Source organism: Dipodomys merriami, unplaced genomic scaffold, assembly GCF_024711535.1.
Source record: "Dipodomys merriami isolate MVZ:Mamm:240054 unplaced genomic scaffold, mDipMer1.0.p SCAF_41, whole genome shotgun sequence".
In the NCBI taxonomy this organism is placed as follows: domain Eukaryota; kingdom Metazoa; phylum Chordata; class Mammalia; order Rodentia; family Heteromyidae; genus Dipodomys; species Dipodomys merriami.
In genome coordinates, this window is record NW_027205715.1 from 12,768,796 (window position 1) to 12,795,493 (window position 26,698).

Consider the following 26,698-nt stretch of genomic DNA (forward strand, 5'->3'; position numbering starts at 1 on the left):
TCTTGTGGCTTATCTGGGGATTCATGGAGTTCGTTACTACAGCCTAAAAAAGTCTCAGAAAGATCAAGGGTGACTATAGACTAAATGAACTCTTTAGCCAACGGGAAAGTCAACAGGTGATAGTAAAAATAGTAGCTTATTGGAGCTCTTTAAAGTGCTCAAACTGTTCTCTGTAAAAGGTGCTATGATTTCTTCTGTTTTGCCGGCAGGGAGACCAGTGCTTTGGTTAAGTAATTTGCGAATTGCTACTCAGCTCTTAGGTAGTAGCGCTAAGATTTGAATCCAGTATGCCTGACAGCATCTGCCTGATTAATTCCTGTACTGCTTTGCTAGACGTTTAGGTTTTGGGTCTGCTAGAGATAGGAACGGGGACATTCCCTGTTCAGAGAAATGAAAGCAGCATGCTTTCTCTCATAGTTGTAGTGTGTCCACAGTTTGGCGCAGCCTGGCCTGGCATCTCTTCTTAGAAGGTAGTAGTGGCCATGTTGCCTAGGTTACGCTCATCTGAAGTGGAGGATCCACTTCCAAGGTGGCACGCTTACATTCACCAAAATGCTGATAGGGGCAGATGCTTCAGCTTCTCCTACACCCCTTGGCTCTTGAAAGAACTAGTTTCCAAATTACCAGTGTCTATTTTGTAGAAACTCACCAAGACCCTCAGTGAAACTGACCAAAAATAGCTTTAGATGCCCAAAGGAGCTGGAGAGACCCAGTGCAACATCCTATGGATAGTAAGGGTACATTTGACTTAATTTAACCGTATTGCATTTTGTACCCAACAGTGGAGAATACACAACTGACCCTGAACCTGCAGACAGAGAACAAAGGCAGTGTTGTTTCGGGTGGAGAGCTGACAATTTTCCTGGATGGACCAACTGTTGATCTGGGAAGTGTGCCTAATGGCAGTGCTGTGACAGATGGTAAGTGTCACCCTGCTCCCCAGGGCTGAACCAGGACAAGGCAGGGTAGGGACCATGAGGTTCTGAGAGCTTGGTTTTCTACCAGGTGTCTCACTTTGAGTACTGTATAATCATTCCTGGCAAACGTCTAGCTCTGACTCTTCTTAGCTTTCCAGATCAAAATTGTGACATGAATTTCCAAGCAGTTTTCTGATCAAGGACCAAAATAAATGTCACATCTTTTTGTGTGTGTTTTTTTTTGATTGAAAGCAAGAGAAAAAATGCTTTTTCATCCCACGTAAACTCTGGAAAATAAAATATCATTAGCAAATATGACTTTGGCCTGTTTTCTTCTCCCTAGTATTGGAAGAAGTACTTCCTGAGAAGGACAAGTTTTTGCCTTTTGGTATAGGTTGAGGAGGGGACAACACGTACTTCTAGAATTACACAGCAGCAAAAGACAGGCTGGCAGCCTAGAGTCTCTGTCTCATCTCCCATCCCAAAAACAGCGGGGAAAAAAAGGCAGACTGAAACAAGGAGATTGGGGAATGTCTTCTGCTTTGTTTTGGGGATTTATAGAATGTTCCTTCTGATTTAGTCTTAAATTAGTCAGCTTTGGATTTAACAGGAAATTATTTCATGAAGTCTAAGGTCTGCAAAGGGTTGGGTTTCTCTATAATTTTTTCTTATAAAAATTTTGTTAGATGTGTTGTAACCATGGCACTTTTCTGAGTTTCAAGGGGGTAAAATTTGGATTCTAATTCAAAGGTAGGTGGGTAGAATCTGGTTGGATATATTTTGACTGTTGACAAGATTTCCTCCACCAGGCTGAACGGCACTTGGGGTACTTCTGCATAGAGGAAAACACACCTCATGCACTCATTCAATACAGATATACATAATTGAACACCTGGAATGTCCAAAGTCTCAGTCCAGGTGCTGTCCAGATGGTCATGGGCAAAAGTCACATCAAATGGGTAAACATGCAAGTAATTACATAACTGACCCTGAAACATAAGCCATGAAAGAAAAATACAGGGTGGTTTAAGATTCGTGTACCCTGGAGGATTTCATCTAAACCAAGGAAGAGTCTATGAGACATTTAGATAGGCTGGGTTGCGAGTGCAGGGGAAAAAGGTGCTGGGTCCACATGGAAACAGAGGTACCAGGGTGACCAGATCCTGGGAAACAAGGAGGAGGAGCATGGAGATGAGACTGGAAGGGTAGTTTTCCTCAGATCATGCAGCCATCACAAGGATGTTGAACCTCATTCTGAGAAGCAGAAGGGCTTTAGTTGAAGAGTGTCTGATTTCATTTGAGTCTTTGTTGTTCAAAACTTCTACTTGAGCCACAGCTCTACTCCCAGCTTTTTGGTAGTTAATTGGAGAGCAGAATCTCAAGGACTTTTTTGCCTGGGTTGGCTTCAAGATGTGATGCTCAGATCTTAGTCTCCTGAGTAGCTAGGATTACAGGTGTGAGCTGCCAGTGCCTGTCTCATTTGGCTTTTTAAAGGCTCTCTCCACTATGGAGAAATGCCCTCATTCCTTATTCCTAACTTTATGTTCTTTGTCTCACAATTGTGAGGTTGCAGTTCACTTAATGTGGCAGACTGCTCATTAGTACCTTCCTCCCCGCTCCCCTCCTCCAGTCCTAGGGCTTGAATTCAGGAATTCAGGGCCTGGGCACTGTCCCTGAGCCTCTCTGTGCTCAAAGCTAGTGCTCTACTTGAGCCACAGAGCCACTTCTGGCTTTTTGTTTGTTTGTTTGTTTATGTGATACTGAGGAATTGAACCCAGGGCTTCATGCTTGCTTGGCAAGTAATCTAAAACTAAGCTACATTCCTAGCCCTCATTAGTACCTTTGATGTTCTTGAGTGTCTTGGAGAAGAGATGCTGTTTCCTAGGCTCAACCCTCCTATTGTAGTATAGATTAAATCTCACACAATTGTCCCTATTCCTTCTCCTGCCAGCAGCTATAGCTAGCAGAATGTCCATAGCCCATTGTGGTGAAGAACTTAATAGTGGAAGTTCTGTGCTTGGTAGCCAATTACCAAACAAGGGTTGAGATTTTCTCTCTCTCTCTCTCTCTCTCTCTCTCTCTCTCTCTCTCTCTCTCTGTCTTTGTGATTGATCTTCTTTCCAGGATCACAGTCATCTTCTAGAGAATCCAGTGGGACATCCATTGGTTCGGAGAACCGGCATCAACCCCCCAGCACAAACTGCTTTGGTGGAAGATCTCGGTAAGACCCCTCTTGGTAATGAGAAAGAAATGGGAAGGTGCTTGAAGGGATTGAAATCACCTGAGAAATGGCAAGAAATTATTTAGAAAACATTGGAAGCTGAGCATGGTGGCACATATGTAATTTCAGTACTCAGGACACTGAGATAGGAGGATGTAGAGGTTGAAAATAGCTTGGACTACATAGCAAGATCCTATTTCCAAAAGGAAAAGAAAAAGCCAACTATTGATCTTATAATTTATTCAGTATGTTAAAGAATTCAGGATTCTTAGAAGGAGCAGTGACTCCTTGACAATGATTTTGGAATTGCTTTTTTAAACATTAGGGGCTGGCCGGCCATAGTTGTCCTTTTAGGATGTATATAGAAGTATGTGGAGCATGGTTTTTTGGATACAAAATTTTGATTGTATTTTTATTTTCAGGAGTGGCCTGTGGTTCCTTTTGTAATGTCAGTTAAAAACAGGTCTATGGGGCTGGGAAGGTGGCTCAGTGGTAGAGTGCTTGCCTTGCATGCATGAAGCCCTGGGTTTGATCCTCAGTACCACGTAAGCAGAAAAAGCCAGAAGTGGCACTGTGGTTCAAGTGGTACAGTGCTAGCCTTGAGCTGAAGAGCTGAGGAATAGTGCCCAGGCCCAGAGTTCAGGTTTCACAACGAACAAAAACAAACAAAAACAAGTCTATGCTTGTAGTCTGAGTTATATTATACTTATTTTGCATACCAGAATGATATAATTTTATTCCCCCCCCCTTTTTTTGTTTTTTTTTTTTGTCAAGGGGCTTGAACTCTGGGCCTCGGTGCTGTTGCTCAACTCTTCAGCTTGAGCCATAACGCCACTTCTGGTTCTCTGGTGGTTTATTGGAGATAAGAGTCTCATGAAGTTTCTTATCTGGGCTGGCTTTGAACCATGATCTTCAGATCTCAGCCTCCTGAGTAGCTAGGATTACAGGCATGAGCCACTGGCACCTGGCTATTATTTCCCCATCTTATACCTGCATTAATGGTATAAACCTATTTCCGTGGCAACCAAATTCTTAAGCAGAATAGTTTTGAGTGTATTAAAGAGGCAAGTGAGAATGTTGGGTCATATGTTTATTGTTTATTATAATATACATCCTCTCAAGTATTTTTAAGAAAAAGAATCCTAGGAGTATAGCTTATAAATTTATATTATTTTTTTGTCAGTGGGTGAAGAATGGGTAAAAACTTCTCAACAAATCCCAGGGAGTAGGGAATAATGCTTTGAAAAGTAGAGTCTGATTTTAGCCAGTTAATGGCCCATATCATCTTGACAGCCTCTTCTGAGGGCAGCTCTCAGCTTCTCTAGCTTGGGTTGGTTTGTGAGTTTAAGAGGTTATGGTTATCAGCTGAGCACTGGTGGCTCATGCCTGTAATCCTCGCTTCTCAGAAGACTAAAGTCTGAAGGTTGTGGTTCAAAGCTAGCCCAAGCAGGAAAATCTGTGAGACTCTTATCTCCAGTTAACCACCAGAATACTGGAAGTGGCGCTGCAACTCAAAGTGGTAGAGTGCTAGACTTGAGCAAAAAAGCTCAGGGACAGTGCTGAGATCAAGTTCCAGGACTGGAACACATGCACATGTGTGCACACATGCACGCATGTTCACACACAACACACATAAAGTCACATACACAGAGGTTGTGGTTATCAGAAGATGCTGGGGACAAGAGAGGATGGACATTTAGACCTTTGTCTGTAGAATTAGAAGTTGTTCTCATTTCAAGTCTGCACAGTTGTTATGTCGTACATGAAGACAAGCTGTATTTTCTGTGAGTTGCTAGATTCCTACAAGATTGGATAAACAGAAAGGGCATAGAAGTTAGTCTTGACAATATGATCGGTAAACTTTGAATCTATAAAGAAATGAATCAGAACTGGAGGGAACAGAATGTCTTCAGTAGTGACATGGCACACATCAGTATTTCACTTTTCTGAGAGTGCTGCTGCCTTTGCTTGGGTGCTTAATAACTGCTGGCTTGTTCCTTTAGTTGGACTTGGAAAGTTTGGGTTAAAGTTGGACTTGGGAAAGTTTGGTGTCACTTAACTTGGGGCTGGAAGGCAGAGAGTACAACTCTTAGCAAGTTGGAACCCGAATTCTTGACCTACTTATTAGTCTCTAGATTTCTCTGTTAATCAACCTTGACATTGATGGATTCTAATAACTTCTCTTTGACTCATTTGTGTTGAAAATCATGCGTGCATGTGTGTGTGTGTGTGTGTGTGTGTGTGTGTGTGTGTGTGTGTGTGTGTGTGTGTATGTGTGTGTTAAAATAGCAGCCAGAATTCACCAGAAAGTCCTCACTCATCCTACATGATAGGCATTCAGTGCTGGTTAATTATTGGTGGGCACAGTGCCTTCCAGAGCTTGAGCTGGGTGGAGTCCTTGTTAGTCTGCCCATTTGCTGTGGCATCTGACCCTCTGTGCCCTCTTGAGTTTTCACCAGATTCTGCTGTCTGGTATTTATCATGCATTCATGTGGAGCCTGCTGTCATTCAGCAGCAAACACTTTTGAAGATACGACCCAAGATAGAATATTCTGCCATTGTAAAGATCACTGTGTACTTCCCTGTCTAGGTTGTAGTTGAGTAGTCCAATGGGTAAGGATGTAAGGCTTTGGAATCAGAAGACAGATCAAACCCCAGCCTGTCATTTAACTTCTGTAATTGATATTGGGGAATTCTCTTAAGTCTCTTAAGAGCCTCAATTTTTTAAAGGGTAAAAAGGGATGTCACTTGCCTCACCAAGTTACTATAATAATTAACTGCAATGAGGTGTGCCACTTGGAGGGCTTTGCATACCGAGAGTGCTCAGTGATGGTAGGATGCTGGTTTTTCTTTGCATCTTGAGTCTTACTGTTGCACACCCCCCTCCCCATCCAGGTCCTGAGAAGTGAGACACTGCTGATACGCTTAGCCAGGACTGTGATTGGGAGGTGGTGAAGTGAACTTTCAAGATTCAAGGGGCAATCTGCTGCAGGTCTTGCTTCCTTGGGCAGAGAGAATGATGGGCTTCTGCCTCCTAGACTAAATATTTAGCTCTCACTGTCTTAAAGGGTAGGTCTTTTTTTGAACTCAAACAGAGATGCTCTGATGTGTTCAAGAATGTGAAAATTGCAAGGCCAAGGCAGCCTTTCCTTTCCTCTTCCTGGACTTTGAGAGCAGCAGTGGACTTGTGGAGGGGTTTGCTGTGAGAGATTCAGCCTGCAGAGCAAGCCACCATCTGCTTCCTCAGCAAGGGGTCTGACTTCATTCCTTAGAGGGATCTTGCCTACTTACAAAGAACAGTCAGGTGAAGGGTCTCTGATTGTTTTGTTGTCTGGCCTGCCACATGGAAGCCAGCATGGGATAGTAGCATGACTCAAGTGGCATAAATTCGTCTGCAAGCAGACTGATGATATTGACACTGTTCCTGCGATGGAAAACTATCCCATAGTAAACATGGGTGAACGAGTTATATTAACATGGTGGTTTTGTCCCAATACTGGTAAGAAATGGAAAAGAGAACTGGATAACAGTACATTTTTGTTTTTAGTTTTTGGTTGGTTATGTAGCTTGAACTCAGGGCCTGGGTGCTGTCCTATGGTGCTGTGGCTTAAGTGGTAGAACGCTAGCCTGGAGCTGAAGAGCTGAGGGACAGCGCCCAGGCCTAGAGTTCAGGCCCCATGACCGGCAAAAAAAAAAAAAAAAAAAAAAAAATCTCACAGACTTTTGTGCCCAGGCTGGCTTTGAAACAAGATCCTCACATCTCAGCCTCCTGAGTAGTTAGGATTATAGGCATGAACCACCAGTGCCCAGCAAACAAAACATTTTTATGATTACTTAAAATTTTTTTTGAGGTAGTGCTGTGGCTCAAGTGGTAGAGTGCTTACCTTGAGCTGAAGAGTGCAGGGACAGAGCCCAAGCCCAGAGTTCAAGCCCCACGACCAATCAAAAAAAAAAAAAAAAAAGAGTTCTATAAAATCTGGGGCTGGGAAGGTGGCTCAGTGGTAGAGCGCTTGCCTTGCATGCCTGAGGCCCTGGGTTCGATTCCTCAGCACCACATAAGCAAAAAAGAAAAAAAGCCGGAAGTGGTGCTGTGGCTCAAGTGGTAGAGTGATAGCCTTGAGCTGAAGAGTTGAGGGACAGCGCCCAGGCCCAGAGTTCAGGCCCCACGACCGGACCCCCCCAAAAAATTTTTTTGTGTGTGTGTGTGTGTCAGTCCTTGGGCTTGGACTCTGTCCCTAAGCCTTTTGTGCTCAAGGCTTGTACTTTACTACTTGAGCCTCAGCTCCATGTCTGGCTTTTTGGGTATTTAATTGGAGTCTCATGCCTATAATCCTAGCTCCTCAGAAGGCTGAGATCTGCAGATTGCAATTTGAAGCCAGCCTGGGCAAGAAAGTCTGTGAGACCCTTATCTTCTATTAAGCACCAAAAGAAGAGGAAGAAAAAAGCTGGAAGTAGAGCTGTGGTTCAAGTGGTAGAGTACTAGCTTTGTACAACAAAACTCAGGGACAGCTCTTAGGACTGGTGCACGGGATGTGTGTGTGGTGGGGGTGGGGGGGTGGATGGGGGGAGGGGGGACAGGAGGGAGGGAGGGAAAGAGAGAGAGAAAGGAGAGAAAGAAAAGAGCATGTGTATTTAGGGCTTAAACAATTTATTTTCATTTTTTAATATATATTTTTTATTGTAAAGATACTGTACAGAGGGGTTACAGTTACGTGAGCAAGGTAATGAGTCCATTTCCTATCCAGCGTTATTACCCCCTCCTGAGTATATTCATTTCAGTTGTGTGTATGAGGTTTTGAAGAGCTAAAGGCCTTCATTCCTCACTAGCTGTTGGTATTGGCCAATGTTGTTCCAAATCTGCATGGGAACATGTCCCTCTAGTGATTCTCTGCGTATGAAAGTTTCAAAACTCTTCTCATATTTTTATTCTCCCACCTTTTCCTCCTTTTTGTCCTGCTTTATGAAAATGCACCAGATTTATTGGCTCCCTTGCCTTGGCATTAGTGACCTTTGAGGGCTTAAAAGGGCTATATTCTGGGAACCTGTGCAGCCCCAAAGTCTCTGGTGAGCTCTAAATAGCTCATCGGCTGTGTCTGCAGACAGCCCATCCCAGAAAGGAAAGAAAAATAAACTCAGACGGGTGTGAGGCTGCTGGGAACACTTCAGGAAGTCCTGGGAGGGCCAGTGGAGAATTGGGAAGGGAAACCGACAGAGAAAGAGGGAATTTGGGAGCTGAGCCTTCAGGTACTGGGCCATTCTCTGTTAGTGTTGGCTACAGCTGCCCCATCTTCCATTGTGACAACTGCGAGCTACCTGACTGTGAGATGTCACTCTGTCAACTTGAAACTGAGTTTAGCTCCTTCACAGTTTCCATTCAGTCCTCCCACTCAACAGCGTTTCCTTAAATTCTGGCTGCAGCATTATTTAGCGTTGCTGACGAAGAGAAGGGAGTAAGCAAAACAGTGATAAATGAGACAGTTTCTGTTTGTGTGTTTTCTTCTAAGCAGTTGGCAGGTATGGAATAAATTGGGACCATGACTAGTAAGGACCCCACAAAGCCAGACATCAAAAGTCATCATGAGCCAGGTGCCAGTGGCTCAGGCCTATAATCATAGCTACTTAGAAGGCAGAGATCTGAGGATTGAGGTTTGAAGCTAATCTGGGGCAGACAAATCCAAGAGATTCTTATCTCTAATTTACTAGCAAAAAGCCAGATGTAGAGATAGGACTCAAATAGTAAAGCCCCAGTCGAATGCAAAAAAAGGCTGAAAAAAGAGCCCGAGGCCCTGAGTTTAAGCTCTAGTGCTTGGGGAAGTGGAGAAGATAATCCTGGAGATAAATTCCACATTAACTTATATACTGATATATTAGTTATGCTTTAACTTAAATGATACATACTCCATTGTTATATATTTATTTATTCAGGTTCCATAGATTTTTATTTGGTAGTTCCTCTGTATGAACCTAGGGAGATGTGATGCTAGAAATCTGGTTAGGGGGCTTGGGAATGTGGCTGTGTGGTAGAGTGTTTGCCTAAAATGCAGGAAGCCCTGGGTTTGATTCCTTAATACCACATAAACAAAAATATCCCGAAGGAGCATGTGGCTCAAGTGATAGAGTGCTAACCTTGAGCAAAAGAAGCTCAGGGACAGTGCTCAGGCCTTGAGTTCAAGCCCCAGGACTGGCCAAAAACAAAACAAAACAAAACTGGTTAGGACTAGGAAGAAGCATGGCATATGAAGGCCCTGGTCACAAAGCAATAAAAGTTATGCTTCCTGACATCAAGAATTGCCTCTTAATAGAAGACAGATAAATTGGGCAACAGTCTTAGTCTATGGTAATGGGTCCCTTAGTGGTGTTGTGTGTTACAGGTAAGAGAGACACAGGGGGAAGTTTACTTAGTGGATTTGGAGGTGATTTCACACAATCGAGCTGCATTTTGAAGGCATTTGCCTGACCCCCGAGGTAGGGGTCAAGGAGATTCTACTGGCATGTACAGCAAGGACAAAGGCAAGGGTAATAAGAGAATGTATCCTAACTTATCCTGAGAAGTAGAGAATATTTGGCAGTGTTGGTATATAAGTTATTGATTGGGGAGATATCACTGCAGCCCACTATGGTTTCTAAGACCAAATCTAGCTTGCCACCTGGTTTTTTTTTTTTGGGTCCGGTCATGGGGCCTGAACTCTGGGCCTGGGCGCTGTCCCTCAGCTCTTCAGCTCAAGGCTAGCACTCTACCACTTGAGCCACAGCGCCACTTCCGGCTTTTTTCTTTTTGCTTATGTGGTGCTGAGGAATCGAACCCAAGGCCTCAGGCATGCAAGGCAAGTGCTCTACCACTGAGCCAACTTCCCAGCCCCTGGCTTTTTTCTTTTTGCTTATGTGGTGCTGAGAAATCGAACCCAGGGCCTCATGCATGCAAGGCAAGCACTCTACCACTGAGCCACCTTCCCAGCCCAAGAACATTTTATTTCATGTACTGTTTTCGTTCTCTTTCTTTCTTTCTTTCTTTCTTTCTTTCTTTCTTTCTTTCTTTCTTTCTTTCTTTCTTCCTTTCTTCCTTTCTTTCTTCCTTTCTTCCTTTCTTCCTTCCTTCTCCTTCCTTCCTTCCTTCCTTCCTTCCTTCCTTCCTTCCTTCCTTCCTTCCTTCCTTCCTTTCTTTCTTTCTTTCTTTCTTTCTTTCTTTCTTTCTTTCTTTCTTTCTTTCTTTCTTTCTTTCTTTCTTTCTTTCTTTCTTTCTTTCTTTCTTTCTTTCGTAGGTCATAGGGCTTGAATTCAGGGCCTAGGCATTGTTCCCGAACTCTTTTGCACAAGTCTAAACTCTACCACAGTTCTACTTCTGGTTTTTGAGTGGTTAATTGGAGAGAAAAGTTTCACGGGAACTTTTCTGCTGGGCTGGCTTTGAACTGTGATCCTTAGATCTCAGCCTCTTGATTTTTTTTGGTGGTGGTGGGGTGGTCTGGTCGTGGGGCTTGAACTCTGGGCCTGGGCGCTGTCCCTCAGCTCTTCAGCTCAAGGCTAGCGCTCTACCACTTGAGCCACAGTGCCACTTCCGGCTTTTTTTCTTTTTTCTTTTTTGCTTATGTGGTGCTGAGGAATTGAACCCAGGGCCTCATGCATGCAAGGCAAGCGCTCTACCACTGAGCCACCTTCCCAGCCCCGATCTCAGCCTCTTGAATAGCTAGGACTACATGCATGAACCACCGGCACCCAGCTCATTTACTGCTTTCTATCTCTGTATTTTGTTTGGAAGGTGTCAGTTTGGGTCTTTTGCTCAGTTTTAAATCACATTGCTTTGTTTTGTTTGTCTCCTCCAGCCTCCATACACCATTCTTCTTGTTGCTTTTAGTTGGTTGTGTGGCTTGAACTCAGGGTCTGGACACTGTTCCTAAGCTCTTTTGTTCAAGGCTAGTGCTCTACCACTTTGAGCCACAGCATCACTTCCAGTTTTCTGGTTAGTTGGAGATAAGAGTCTCACAGATTTTTTGGCCTGGGCTGGCTTTGAACCATGATCCTCAGATCTCAACCTCCTTAGTAGCTAGGATTACATGTGTGAGCAGGCTCTCTGAATAGGGGTACTTCATGACTTTTGAGCAGAGCCGTTCCTATGAAAGTACATCTATAAGAGGAAGAGAAATAAAAACCACACTTAAGAGACAGAGCAAAATATCGTATTCTTAATCATAGGCAAGAGGACTGAGACAAAATGACAGCATCACAGAATGCAGGAGTGATAATTCTATGTTAGCCAGATCTGTGACTAGACTCTGGGGCTTCTCAGTCCTAAAAATTTGTGACAAAAAGAGAAAGGATTCAGAGGGAAGCTAATTTAAAAATAAATACGGGTCTTGGAGGAATGAGTCTTTATTCATGGGCAGCTTGGTACATGGTGATAGACCAGAGCACCACTGGCTGTGAATGCTTTGGACAGCTGTGATGGCAAGGAAAGGGGTTGCATAAGCCATGGTGTTTGTGGCTGTGGTTTGGTATGATGAGTTTAGACTTTTCCTTTAGGATTCTGTTGGAACTGGATAGCTCTTTTAGAAGCGCCATGGTTGGTGGAGGTGGTTTGGGGTTTGGTTCAGTGACTACCTTTGGGATTACAAACTGCATAGCCGAATAGAATGCCTTTCAAATGCTGAAAGAATCCCATAATTAGGCTTTTCACTGAAATATAGTATTGTTTTATGGTTTCATGAAGTTATTTTGAAAATGTAGTGAAGGTATTGGTCTCAGTATTCTTTGAGCTTTCCCACTTATTTATCAGTTTTTACCACCCTGGCATCGCTCCTATCATTCTTCAAAAATTACTGCCATAAAAGCCCATCTGAGCTATTGGCAGGTTTAACACAGTGGCCAAATCCTTTCTAGAAGCATTTTGTGCCTTGACTTCTTTTTTTTTTTTGGGGGGGGGGGTCCAGTCATGGGACCTGAACTCTGGGCCTGGGCGCTGTCCCTCAGCTCTTCAGCTCAAGGCTAGCGCTCTACCACTTGAGCCACAGTGCCACTTCTGGCTTTTTTCTTTTTGCTTATGTGGTGCTGAGGAATCGAACCCAGGGCCTCAGGCATGCAAGGCAAGCACTCTACCACTGAGCCATCTTCCCAGCCCCTGCCTTGACTTCTTTAATAATAGAATAATGAAATTCCAGTGTTGCTTTTTTTTTCCTTCTGGCTTTTAAAAGCTTAATCATTTAAAAAGTAAGTTTGAGCCAGGTACCAGTGGCTCATGACTGTAATCCTAGCTACTCATAAGGCTGAGATCTAAGGATTGTGATTTAAAGTCAGCCCAGGCAGGAAAGTTCCTTATCTCTAGTTAATCACCAAAAAGTTGGAAGTGGGAAATCAGCCAACGACAAATGCTGGAGGGGATGTGGAGAACGAGGAACACTATTACACTGCTGGTGGGAATGTACACTCATACAACCACTTTGGAAAGCAGTCTGGAGGGTCCTTAGAAAGCTAAAGATTGACCTCCCTTACGACCCAGTCATACCACTTCTAGGCATCTACCCTGAACAACAGGAACCAATATACAAGGACACGTGCACCTCCATGTTTATTGCAGCACTGTTCGCAATAGCTAGGATATGGAAACAACCTAGATGCCCCACCACAGATGAATGGATCCAAAAATTGTGGTATCTATACACAATGGAATACTATGCAGCCATTAGAAATGACAAAATAATGGCATTTGCAGGGAAATGGATGGAGCTAGAAGGAATCATGTTGAGGGAGTTAAGCCAAGAACGAAGAGACAAACAGTACATGGTCTCCCTGATAAGTGGATGATGAATCCAAAATGTTAGGTGATATGACAAAACTAACAGGACTTAAGAAACAAAGAACTCCCACTCATCTGGTTGAACCACTACTAAATATCCCCATGCTGCTGATCACATATATGGTATATAACATATGAGCACCGTTATATATTACAGACTGTGATAGACAATTTGCTCCAGGAAAGTTAGAATGAACTAGTGACTTTAAATGAGCATCATTATTCCACAATACTGTGAATTTCCGGAAATTAAGTAATCACTTAATCACAATTAAAAAAAAAAAAAAGAGCCGGGCGCTGGTGGCTCACGCCTGTAATCCTAGCTACTCAGGAGGCTGAGATCTAAGGATCACGGTTCAAAGCCAGCCCGGGCAGGAGAGACCGTGAGACTCCTATCTTCAATAAACCACCAGAAAACCGGAAGTGGCGCTGTAGCTCAAGTGGTAGAGCGCTCGCCTTGAGCTGGAGAGCTGAGGGACAACGCCCAGGCCCAGAGTTCAAGCCCCACTATACCGACAAAAAAAAAAAAAAAAAAAAAGAACCTTGGGGAAGGGAGGGAGGGAGGGGATGGTAGGGGGAAAACAATGGAGGGGGTAACAATGTTCAAGAGGAAGTGGAAGTGTACTCATTACCTCACTCATGTAACTGTAACCCTCTGTATAGTATCTTTACAATAAAAATATTAAAAAAAAAAAGTTGGAAGTGGGGCTGTAACTCAAGTGGAAGAGTACTAGTCTTGAGCAAAATAGCTCAGGGACAGCACCCTGAGTTCAAGCCCCAGACCAGTGTGCACATGTGTGCCCATGCACCCCCCTCACATAAACACACACATGTATGCACAAATAAACAAATAAATACTAAGATTGAGTCAGGTGTAGTGTATGTATATATATATATATATGTATGTATGTGTGTATATATATATATATATATATATATATATATATATATATATATATGATCCCAGCACTCTTGAGAGTGACACAGAATTGTGATTTCTAATCCAGTTTGTCTCAAAAAATAAAAGGAATGTTGGGTTCATGAAGAAAAATAGTGTATATATGTATATGTATAGTATACTGTATGTGTGTGTATGTATTTCATAAAAAAGGGTGACTGATTATGCTATTCAAAAGAGGCATTGTAGAGCTAGATGCCAGTGGCTCATACCTGTAATCCTAACTACTTAAGATGCTAAGATCTGAGGATGTCTGTTTGGAGCCAACCTGGACAGGAAAGTCCCTGAGACTCTTATCTCCAATTAGTCACCAAAAACCCAAAAGTGGAGTTGGTGGCTCAAGTGGTAGAGCTCTATTCTTGAGCATGAAAGTTCAGGACAGAAAGTGGTGCTGTGGCTCAAAGTGATAGAGCACTGGCCTTGAGCAAAAAATGCTTAGGGACCATGCCCAGGCCCCAAGTTCAAGCCCTACAACTGATTTAAAAAAAAAAAGAAAAAAAGCTTGGGTCAGCATGTAGGCCCTGAGTTAAAATCCCAGGACTGGCATACAAACAAAAAAATGGTGAATTTTATTTGTACTTGTAATTTTTTAAAGTTTCATGTTCTATCAATGAGCCATGCCTCCAATCCTTAGAAATCTTAAAAAAAATTATTTTTGTGTGCTATTACTAGGGCTTGACCTCAGGGCCTCACTGTTTTGGTTTTGAGTGCAAGGCTGGCACTCTACTGCTTGAGCCACACTTCCACTTAACAGCTTTTTTTCACTGACTAATTAGAAAGCAATCTTTTGGATTTGTCTGCCCAGGCTAGCTTTGAATCTTGGTTCAAAGATCTCAGCCTTCTGAGTAGCTAGGATGACAGGTGTAAGCCACTGGCATCTGGTGAGACTGCCCTCTAGAAGAATCTTAGCCTGGCCTGGTCATGCACACATGTGATCTGACTACTTAGACGCTGAGGCAGAGGACTATAAATTTGAGGCCATCTGGGCTGGATTCAAACAGCTAGACCCTGTTGCCAAAAAGGAAAAAACTATGGCCAAATGGTGAAATGTTTACTTACCAAGCATGAGGCCCTGAGTTTAAACCCCAGTAGTGCTTTAGAAAAAAAAAAAGAACAGATTTATGATTTGCTGATTATTTGAAAATGGAATGTCAAATGTATCATCCAATAGTGTCAAGAGAACAAGAACTTACTTATTAGTGCCTATCTGCAGATTTTGTTTGCCTTTTTTTTTTTTTTTTGGTTGGTCGTGGGCTTGAACTCCAGGCCTGGACACTGTTTTTGAGCTCTTCAGCTCAAGGCTGGTGCTCTACCATTTGAGCCACAGCACCACTTCCTTGTTTGGCTTTTTATGGACATATTACATCTATGTTTTGGGTCTACTTTATATGCTAACAAATGGCCTTTGAAGTTGGACTTCTTTAATACACTGACAACAAATTTTTTTTTTGACAGTACTGAAATTTGAACCCAGTGCCTCCAGCTTGCTAAATAGGTGCTCTAACATTTAAGTCATACTACTATTTTGGCAAAAAAAAAGAGAGGGCTGGGAAGATGGCTCAGTGGTAGAGTGCTTGCCTTGCATGCATGAGACCCTGGGTTCGATTCCTCAGTACCACATAAGCAGAAAAAAGCCGGAAGTGGTGCTATGGCTCAAGTGGTAGAGTGCTAGCCTTGAGCTGAAGAGCTGAGGGACAGTGCCCAGCTCCAGAGTTCAGGCCTGGCCCCACGACTGACCAAAAAAAAAAAAAAAAAAAAAATTAATTAAAAACGTAGGATATGGAGGAAAAAAGGGAGATTTTTTTTTTTAGTTGTCGTGGGGCCTGAACTCTGGGCCTGGGCGCTGTCCCTCAGCTCTTCAGCTCAAGGCTAACGCTCTACCACTTGAGCCATAGCACCACTTCTGGCTTTTTTCTGCTTATGTGGTGCTGAGGAATCGAACCCAGGGCCTCATGCATGCCAAGGCAAGCACTCTACCACTGAGCCACCTTCCCAGCCCAAGGGAGATTAGGTTTATTTTGTTTTTTCCTTAACAATTTTATTTTGAGATTTTTACCTTAAAACTATTTCAGGAACTGGGAAGGTGGCTCAGTGGTAGCTCAGCGCTATCCTTGAGCTGAAGAGCAGAGGGATGGCGCCCAGGCCCAGAGTTCAGGCCCCATGACCAACCAAAAAAAAAAAAATCATAAAGAGTTTTTTTTTGTTTTGTTTTGGTCTGGAGATCAAACTGAGGGACTCAATTTAGTATACTAAGCACATACTTTTTCCCTGGCTTAAAAAAAAAAGGAAGAGAGAATTTTATTTGAAATCAAATTATATGTGTGTTCTTTTTTTCTTTACACATAGAAAGGGATGATGAATAGAGTCGAGGTCTTGCTTCTTCCTGTTTCATGTTGTTTGTTGGGTTTCTGGTGGCGCGTGGCCTGAGGCCTGGCAGAACACTGCTTCAAGGGCTCTGTGTGTTCTATTCATCTTTGTGTCCCTACTAGGACCCAGCATAGTGCCTGGCTGCACGTAGCAGCCGCTCAGTCAATATTTGTTGAGTTGAAAGAGTCTTGTATTCCCCCTCGTCATTTGCCAGAACTTCAGGTGGGTCTTGCTACTGGTTTACATTCCTTGGCGTCCTGACTCCTGAGGTGTGATGGCTTGAGGGGCCTTGGTCGGGGGAGACTGGTTTTCTGTTTCCTCAGCATCTCTCACCACCAGAGGGGTGGGTTTCTCTGCCTGCTCAGTTCCCCTTGTTTCACGTTTATTTTTTTGTGATTGATACTGATTTCAGGGCCTCGGCGCTGTCCCTGAGCTTCTTTTGCTCAAGGCTAGTATTCTACCACTTGAACTATAGCTCTGCTTTTGGTTTCTTTGCCAGGGCTGACTTCAAACAATCCCCAGATCTCAGCCTCCTGATTAGCTAGACTAATTACAGGTGTGAGCCATCAGCACCTGGCTTTTTTTTTTTTTTTTTTTTTTTTTGCCAATTTTGAGGCTTGGACTCAGGCCTGGGCACTGTTCCCTGAGCTTCTTTTGCTCAAGGCTAGCACTCTACCACTTGAGCCACAGCATCACTTCTGGCTTTTTCTGTTTATTTGTTAATTAGGAATCGAACCTAGGACTTCAAGCTTGCTAGGCAGGCACTCTACCACTACTGGCTTCATTTTTTGAGACAGGGAGTCACTATGTTGTTCATCTTGGTCTCAAACATCTTAGAAACTTAAGTGGTCTCTTGCTTCAGCCTCTTGAGTAGTTATGACTAGAGGTATGTGCTCTGCTGGCAGGTTCCATTCTTTAAAAACAATGGGAGAGGTGATGAGTGACTGGATTGACAAAAATATGCAAAGTTCTACAGATTATAGGTCCTAGAGTGCTTTTGAACCTGATTTGCTTGCTTCTTTAATTTATTCAACATGCTAGGTGCTGGGTGTACAAAGGCACAGAAAATAATTATGTGGTCCCACTGTCTTGGCCTTATTGGAGACAGACATTACATAAACACAGACAAATACATGCTTGCAAGTAGAAGTGCCATGGAGGAAGTGATCAGTGTGCTTTGTTAGAAAATGAAAGATTTACTCTCATTTGGGAGATGAGGGACATTTGATTTGGCTTAGAAGCCATCTGGGTGGAGTCCAGAAAAGAGTGTGCCAAGCAAACAGATTGGAAAAGGGCCTGAATTTCCCTCAGCAAGAGTTTAGAAGGCTATGCCAAGAAAAGAAAGTCCGTGTTTGTTTTGATATGCAGTTGTTTGAATCTGTGGAAGTAGAATCCAACAGATATAGACGAGTCATCTCAAGGAGAGGGTCATCTCTTATATAGATCCTTCAAGTTACTTTGGGGGTCAGATTCAATGATAATATGATAGCAGTAGGAAGAAGGTAAAGATACTGTCTGGTCCATCTACAAGTTGGTATTTCAAATCCCTTTCTAGACCAGCTTCATGCGGATTCTTCCTTTATGTTAGGGGAGCTTGGAGGCCCAATTCTTGCTCCTGTGAGAGCATCCCATTCCTTTATCATTCAGCTTCAGGATTTGTCCTAGTCTTCAGGACAAATCACAATCTGTGCTGAGTAGGTGAACACTTCCCCTCTGAACTTGGGCTTTTTCTCAAGGTCAGACATGTTTTAGCATTCTTTTCAATTAAGCCCAATATACAACCTAGAATTGGATGAGTCACAATTTATTGTTTGTTCTCTCATGAGATGAATGTCTTGGTCCAGTAAAGCTGCCACCATTGAGAGGATTTCTGTGTACTCCAGGTTGAACAAAAGTAAAAAATTTGTCTTTCTGTAATTTAGAATGGACTTAGCAGCAGTTTTATTTTTACCTTCCCTGTCTGGCAGCCTAGAGGTAGGGTGTGGAATGGAGCCATAAATTATTGTTAGAATGACTAGAATGGTTCTATTTTAACTGTAATTGAACCTTTCCTGGCTCACCTCTCCTTTTTTAAAATCCACAAGAGTAAAGAGGAAGAGTAGCGAAAGGTGTGGGTAGAGTACAGTTGCTTATTGATACCTTTCTCAATGGTAGAGACTGGTTCTTTTCCCATCACCATTTCCCTTTTTAATTTTTTTTTTTTTGTGCTTCTATTTCAAGTACCAGTATCTTGCTGGTTCTGTCTTGCTGGAAGCTAGCCCAGCATTACTCAATTTTTTTGTTTTTTCCCTCATACTGCTATTAAAAGACAATGACCAGTTTAGCATAACTGGAGAAGAGGTAGAATGGGAGACAGAAGCCCTCTAGGTTGTAGTAATCCCAGGGAAATATCAATTCTCTTTCCTTGGATTAGAATGAGATGGGTTAAATTTATTAGGCAATCTTAACCTGTGTTTGTTTTATTAAAATGGCAGAAAACCAGTCATCAATCATTAGATCCTTTTTTTGGGGCGGGGGAGGGGAGTCATGGGGCTTGAACTCTGAGCCTGAGTGGTGTCCCTCAGCTCTTCAGCTCAAGGCTAGAGCTCTGCCACTTGAGCTGGTTCTCTGGTTGCTTATTGGAGATTAGAGTCTCATGGACTTTCCTGTCGGGGCTGGCATTGAACTGTGATCCCTCAGATCTCAGCCTCCTGAGTAGCTAGGATTACAGATGTGAGCCACTCGTGCCTGGCTTCCTTAGATCCTTAAATTTCTCTTTTCTGAGCGTGAATACTAATGGGTTAATGTGAGCTTAAAGAGCCTCCCTTCCATATTGTGAGTCTTTGCCATGATAGTTCAGCATACTTGGTGTCTGGTATTGAGCCATCCATGAATTCTTGATGTTTTTCTCTGGGCTTAAAATGAATCTCCACATTCATTGATACAAAAAAACTTTTGCGAATGGCTAGAGGCATGGCTCAAGTGGTAGAATACCTGCTTATGAAGTACAGGTCCTAAATTTAATCATCACTACTTCAAAATTAAGAAAAGCAAGCTGGGCGCTGGTGGCTCATGCCTGTAATCCTAGCTGCTCAGGAGGCTGAGATCCGAGGATTGCGGTTCAAAGCCAGTCTGGGCAGGAAAGTCCGTGAGACTCTTATCTCCAATAAACCACTCAGGAAACTGGAAGTGGCGCTGTGGCTAAAGTGGTAGAGTGCTAGCCTTGAGCTGAAGGGCTGAAGGACAGCGTCCAGGCCCCAGAAGAGTTCAAGCCCCATGACCAACCAAAAAAAAAAAAAAGCAAGAAGGTTTGAGAAAAATCTAATATATCAAAACATGTGGAAGGGAGGCTCTTTGACCTCAGATTCATGTTAGATACTAAGAAAGTACCACTGAACTATCACTCTAGCACTAAACTGTTTTCTTTTAATCGGTTTGTTAAAGCTATATTTAACAATCTAAAATTCTGAGCCACTACCAAATTTTGAGTTCTATGTTTTCTTTTGGTGCATTGGTGGTCAAACTCAGGGTCTTAAATATGCTAGGCTGTTGTATCTACTCTATCACTAGGCTGCCCCACAGTCCTTGAATTCTACTTTTCAATGTGTAAAACATGTTTTTTTTCTGACTTAAGTCATTATATTTTTAGACTCTGCACATTACTAATGCTTTCATTTCTTTTTTAATTTTTTTTTTGTATTGGTCATGGGATTGAACTCAGGGTCTGGGCGTTGTCTCTGAACTTTTATTTTGGCTAAAGGGTAGTACACTGCTACTTGAGCCACAGCTCCACTAATGGCTTTTTGGTAGTTAACCAGAGATGAGAGTCTCACAGCTTTTCTTGCCTGGGTTGGCTTCAAACTGTGATCCTCAGATCTCAGCCTTCTAAGTAGCTAGAATTACAAATGTAAGCTACTGACATCTGGTGCTATTTTTTTCCCCTTCTTAATAGAAGTAAAACCTATAAGGTGATGGGTACCAGTGGCTCAGCCCATTATCCTACTACTCAGGAAACAGATCTGGAGGGTCATAGTTTAGGGCCAGCTGGGGCAGGAAAGTTCTCAAAACTCTATGTCCAAAATAACCAGCAAAAAAACAGCTGGAGGTATGGTTAGAATGACAAGAGTACCAGTCTAGCAAATATGAGGTCCTGAGTTCATGACCTCCTTAGCCTTAATGTCTCAGTTTCCCAGCACTTGAGAGACTTAATGACTAAACCTCCTGGCTTAGCCTTCTACAAGTTGGGAGGCTACAGCAGAGGATGGAGAGTTTGAGGCTCAAAAAAAAAAAGTCATAGAAGGCTGCATAATGGAATTTTATCATTGTAACCATTTAAAAGTGAACAGTTCAGTAGTATTAAGTCCATCCAGAGTGTTGTAAAATGTGGTTTCCTTTATTAAACCAAAGAGATGCAATTTGACTTTATTGAATTACTCTGTATCATATGTGAATATGGGGAGCCAGGCTACCCTACCCAGGCTACCCTATCAGGGCAACGCCAAGTAGTCAGCAAGGCTCACTCACTGGTCATCATGGTTCCCACACATCAGTATTAAAGCCAAATTATACATCCCTGCATTTCCACCAAGGTGTGAGCTTGTCAAGGTCAGAGACTCTGTTTTGTTGCCAATCCTCAAAGAAGACCAAGCACTCAGAAAATAATGGTTGAGTACACTCAGTGGCCTTCATGAAGGGTGAGGCAGGATGTCCCAAAACATCCCAAGTTCTAGTTGTCAGAATATGACAGAGAACAGGGCTGTGATAACGAAGAACTCTTCTCTCCTGAGTTCTCACATACACTTTGAGGAGTATGGAGAGAGGGTCCCCAGACTCTGGCTTTGATTGGCATCCCTTTCTGCCTTCAGTTCTAGAGAGAAGGAACTTAGATAAAGACACACGAGCTTTCTGGGGAAAGCATGGTATAGAGTGAGCCGAATTTCTGTACTTTGGGTGACTTGATACTACCCGTGGAATTTGGCCAGACTGAAGTTTGTCCCTTTTCTTTCTTCCTGTCCTGGGGCTACATAACTCTTCCCTGCCCCCTAAATGTTGAGTGGGATCAGGCCAAGGTTGAAGTCACTGGCAGAGCCGAAGCCAAGGTGTCTGTGGCAGAGGCCAGCTCATCTCCTCCCCATCACCCCAAGTCTGTTCTAGTGTTATTTTGGCCTGTGGTATGTGGTTTCATTCTGTGGGCCAGTTCAGAGTTATGACACAATCACATCTTATAAGTGATGAATGAGTGCTCCAGGAGCAGAAACTGCTGATTTTCCTCAACTCTCGAGACTTTTCTCTTCCCTCTGAATGTCTTTTTTTTTTTTTTTTTTTTTTTAAGGTAATACAAGAGTAAAAACTTGGAAACTCCAGATTTGGGGCAGGGAAGAACTGGGCAAAGCCTGTGGATATGACTTGGGGGAGGGAGGCCATGGGCAGAGGTGGGTGGCACTTGGCCATAGGCAGGGAGGTAGCAATTCATGCAAAGTGGTCCCAGCTGCCCCTGGTTTATAGGCTAATCCCGGCCCTGCTCCAGCCTGTCATTCAGGGTGAGCTGCTATCATTAGTGGTTAAACATTTCTGAAAGTATTCTCTCTCAACTCTGACCACATGCCCTTTTGCAGATGGGAAGGAGGAGCCAATAGAGTAATGGGACCCACCCTGTCCTTGTGCCTAGATGCTCTGCAGAAGGACACAAGCCATGGCCACTGGAAGTAATCAGGCCTTGGGAGGACCCGTCCTCTCACAGGATTGATGTTCCTTTCTGGTGCTGCCCACATAGCCTGCTGCTCTGGACGGGATAGAGGCCTCTCCTGGGGTGAGAGCTGCAAATCAGAAAGGCCTTTTTTGTCCTTGTAAGGGAATTCTTGGCTGAAATGAACCTCCTATTAACCAATTTTACCTCTCTCAAGATCTTCTCTCTCAACACATATGCACACACAAACACATGTTGGCCAGTTGCTAAACACTGCCTTTCCTTTTGGAACTAGTTTGTGCTCATTCTGCTTTCAATGAGGAGTTGTGGTAAAATGCTTAATACCAACATTTCTTCCCATGAAGTGGAGACTTTGAAATATTTTTCTTTGAGGTATGGTTGACAGCTTTTGATTTATGAAATTAGCTCGGGGGAAAAAATAAGATGGAAAAGAGAGTCTAAAGTGAATCTTTATTTCCACAGATCAGTATACTCTCCATTTTTAATGACCACACCTTCTTTAGGTATGACAGACTTAAGAGTCTGCTAAGTCTCTCTCTCCCTCTCTGAAGAAAACTTTTCTTTTTCCCTTTGAAAAATTGTGGGTCTTTTCTTTACTCAAAAGAGTACAGACTCAGTAAATGAAACTAGGAAAATCTAGATGAGTACAAAAAGCAAAAATAAAATGGAAATGCAAATCAAAACTACACCAAGATCTACCTCACCTCAGCCAGAATGGCAATCATCAAGAACACAAACAACAAACGCTATTGAGGATGTGGGGCTAATGGAACCCTATATATTGCTGGTAGGAATGTAAACTAAGGTAACTCTGGAAGTTCCCCCTAAAACTAAAAGCAGACCTATCTTACTACTTGTAGGTAGGTGTATATATAAATCAGTATATGAGAGAGATACCTGTGTACCCATGTTTACTGCAGCTGTCTCCACAATAATCAAACTATGGAATCAGCAAAAATGCTCAACACATGATGAGTTGATAAAGAAAATAGGGTACATATATACTATGGAATATTACTCAGCCATAAACAAAGATGTAATTATGACATTGGCAGGAAAGGAGATGGAGCTGGATATCATCATGTTGAGTAAGAAAAGCTGAGACAGAAAAGCTAGCTATCAGTTGTTTTCACTTACCTGTGGAATCTAGACCCAAAATGATGATGATGATGATGATGATGATGATGATGATAAAAAATAATGGTGGGAATATAAATGGGAGAAAGAAAAAGATACTGAAAGGTGAGGAGGACTGAAGTATATTTTTATGCACACACACATATTTGCTCACATGCACACACATACATGAAGACAGATAATAGAACTCACTGAAGACTTTGGAAAGCAGGGAAGATGGGTGTATAATGGAAGGACTCACTTGTTCAAAGAACACTGTACACATCTATGGAATTATCATAATATAATCTGCTTATCTTATTACATGTTAATTTAAAGATGTCCATATTCCTGGCATCCAAAGATAATTGATGTTCATATTTTGGTTTGTGTTATCTAGTCAGAAAAATCTGTTACTGAGAAGATAGTCAGCAAGGGTAGTTCCCCCTGGATCCTTTCGTTTATTGTGCTGCAGGCTTGTTCTCTTATGGACCAAAGACTCATCAGAAGGATGCTCTGGTGGGTTTAGATTCTCCTAGCAGGGAACTTTCTGTGCTAAGTCTTGGTCTTGGCATTGGCCAGCTAACTGGTGGAAGAATAGCCCAAGAAGAATTAAAAAGGCTTCCTACCCATGTTCCAGCCAGTGAGAAGGAACTATCAAAGTTATATTGCCCGGATGCAAATCTATGCTCTGTGTCCACTTTCTATGTAACTTCTTTGTATTAGTTTTCTTCTTCTTTAGAATGCAGGTAACAACAGTATGTTCCTTTTAGATGGCCACATTAAATGAGCATATACACACATATGTACACTGGAACACATTTCAGATGAATAAACATCATATTCCTCCCTGGTCATCATGGTCATTATTATTACTTTGATTGTTGATAATAGTGCTATCACATTGCTCTGTGTCACATATTGTAAGTTGTTCTCTGGGCTTCTGTTTTGTTGTTTGGAGAGTCTTCACTGATGATTTAAATAATCTCATAGTTCCAATTCATATATACATATATATATATATGTATACATATATAAACACACACACATTGCCTATGTTCTGTGTATATGTCAAGTTGGTTTTCTTCAGCTCAATCCCACTGTCTCCTTTGTGGCATAATAGATCACTTTCTGCATTGGGTCTCATTCCTGCATTTGAGTAAGCTGTTGAGTCATCTTTCCTAGGTCAAACATATCATTATATGCATTGACTAAGGATTTTTTTTTTGTCATGGGGCTTGAACTCAGGCCTGGGTGCTGTCCCTGAGCTCTTTAGCTCAAGGCGAGCACTCTACCACTTGAGCTACAGCGCCACTTCCAGCTTTCTGGTGGTTAATTGGAGATAAGTCTCATGGACTTCCTGCCTGGGCTGGCTTTGAACTGTGATCCTCAGATCTCAGCCTCCTGAGTAACTAGGATTATAGGCGTGAACCACCAGTGCCCAGCTCAGTTTTTTTTAATGCCCTTTAACTTCTGCTTCCAAGAAATTCATCTTGCCAGCTATAGGAGAAAAAATGGATTTGGATAAGTGTGAGCTTTTTTTGCCTAATGGGGAAAATACTTCATCTGTAGTCTGTCCAGTGAGTCTTGTTTATTTCTAACATTGAAGCCCAATAAAAACAGTGTGATGGGCTCAGGATATTTCACAGTTACTTCAGATGTGGGGGAATTCACTCTGGATTTGTTTACTTCAAGTGGAAAAGTTTGCACAAAGCTGCCTGTTGGGCTTTTACCAAGAAGGAAGCTTTCCTGGGCATCTCTTGGAGCCAACCTCTGTTGAGTCAAAACCTAAGATGGGCTATTACAGATCTTACTTCTAATAAATAGCAAGAGAGGGAATACAGTGTCCAAGTGGGCTATGCATCTTTCTTTTTCACAGTGACTTATATCTGTCTGCTTTATACTCTGAATTCCCAGGACACACAGACATTCAGGTGGTTCAGCCAGAACAACCACAGCAACCAGCGAGCAAAGCCCTGGTACCAGGAACCGGCACCGCCAACCCACCAAGAACCCAAGCCACAGTGGCCTGGCCAGTGGCACAGGTGAGTGATAGCACAGAATGCTCACCTGTCCAGCCATGGTTTCAGACATGTGTCAGCATATAGAGTAGGGGTGGTGATAGAAAACTCCAATACCAACACCAATTTAAATCCATCATTTTAATCTTTGATCTCTAGCTTTTTCTGGACAACCAAGGTTATTTTTCATGTTACTGTTCATTTCTAAAGTACTCTCTTACACATAAATAAAATATTCTAAAAATATTCTAAAATGAAATATCCTATTCATTTCTTACCAACACTGAATTTTATTTGGGGGACTATTTCTTATTTATACATCATGTTTAAAATGTTTCCTTAATTTAAGAAAATTGTCAGACTAGAGAAAAGAGACCAAGTTCATTGCTAAGATGTGAGCTGGAGAAGATCTGGCAGCATTGGGAGCGGGGTCAGTTTGCCGACCTGGTGCAAAGTCAGAGTGCCACAGGGGACTGTGCTGACCCCATTCCAGAGTGGATCCCATTTGAGAAGAGACACTTGATTTTATGTACATACAAATAGAACTTCTCTGCTTTCCTGTAAGAGCAACGGAAGGACCTGTTTCAAAACAAATTGCTCTTTGTCCTGTTTCTCTCTGTATGATTGGGAAAGTGTCAGAAAAGAAAGAGAAGAGAACAAACTTTTTTTCTTAACTTCTTGGACATGGCTGAAACTTAGTGACTGCTGGTCACGTGGTCATTTGCCTTAATTAGGACAGGAAAGAGTCATAGACATTTGCCTCCACAAACTCTAGGTCAGAGAATGCAGGCTTTCAAATTGGTAAGTGACCCTGAAATAATTTTGAAGATGCTTGTTTGTGATGGCAGAGATATAACACGAAAGACACAAGATCCAGAGCAGCATTGTATGGTCATCTGATTGTTAGTGACTTATGTGTGATAGACAGAGTAAAAAAGACTATTTGAATTACTCTGTAATAACTTCCAGTTTCCTGGCAGCACTGTATGGGGCCTTCAGAGCCCCTTGGGTAGCTTATTTAGTTATTTATTATCTGCAATGGACTACTAGGTGGAGTAGTCTATGTCCAGCACAGCTCACTGAAAGCACAGTGACTTGACTTCCTCTCTGAAGTTTGGAACTTTTCTAAAGGATCTGGGTTAACTAGCTCACCCTGAGCCTGGGGGACAAGGAGGAGTCCCAGCAGCTACTGTCTTAGTCTGCCTGGAACACATGTGCCAATAACTGTATTGATATGTTGGGACCTTTCTGTCTGTGTGAAGGCGACAGTGTCCTGGCACTTTGTGCCAGTAAACATGTTTCTCTTAGAAAAATAAGTTGCTTGTGGAGAAGGGCCAGCATTTCCAAATGGGGGAAAAGAACTGGCCATTTTGGACCAGTTGTTTCCCAGATGGCATGGCTGAGATCCCAACCTCTTTTCCTTCCAGGGTCCACATTACTGGGATAGTGGTTTCCCTCAACCACCACTGCTGTTCTTCCTGAAACTACTGGAAGTTCACTTTATATGGTGACAGTCTTTGAGTCAATCTTCTTGAGCATTTAGTCAGATTTTTGTTTCTCCTACATTTTGTTTTGGGTACCTTTGCTTCTTGTCCTTATCTCCAGGAACATTCTGTTCCAGTAGAAGA

At 42.6% G+C, this 26,698-nt stretch overlaps 1 protein-coding gene across 1 annotated transcript in view; it reads left to right on the forward strand.

Annotated features, from left to right (window-relative positions):
- LOC138807063 (NEDD4-like E3 ubiquitin-protein ligase WWP2) overlaps nt 1-26,698 on the forward strand; it is a 119,107-nt gene that overhangs the window by 48,479 nt on the left and 43,930 nt on the right. Inside the window, exons 5-7 of the mRNA XM_069992652.1 lie at nt 783-920; nt 3,042-3,138; nt 24,967-25,094. Coding sequence (XP_069848753.1) covers nt 783-920; nt 3,042-3,138; nt 24,967-25,094 — 363 coding nt within the window. The remainder of the gene's footprint in view (nt 1-782; nt 921-3,041; nt 3,139-24,966; nt 25,095-26,698) is intronic.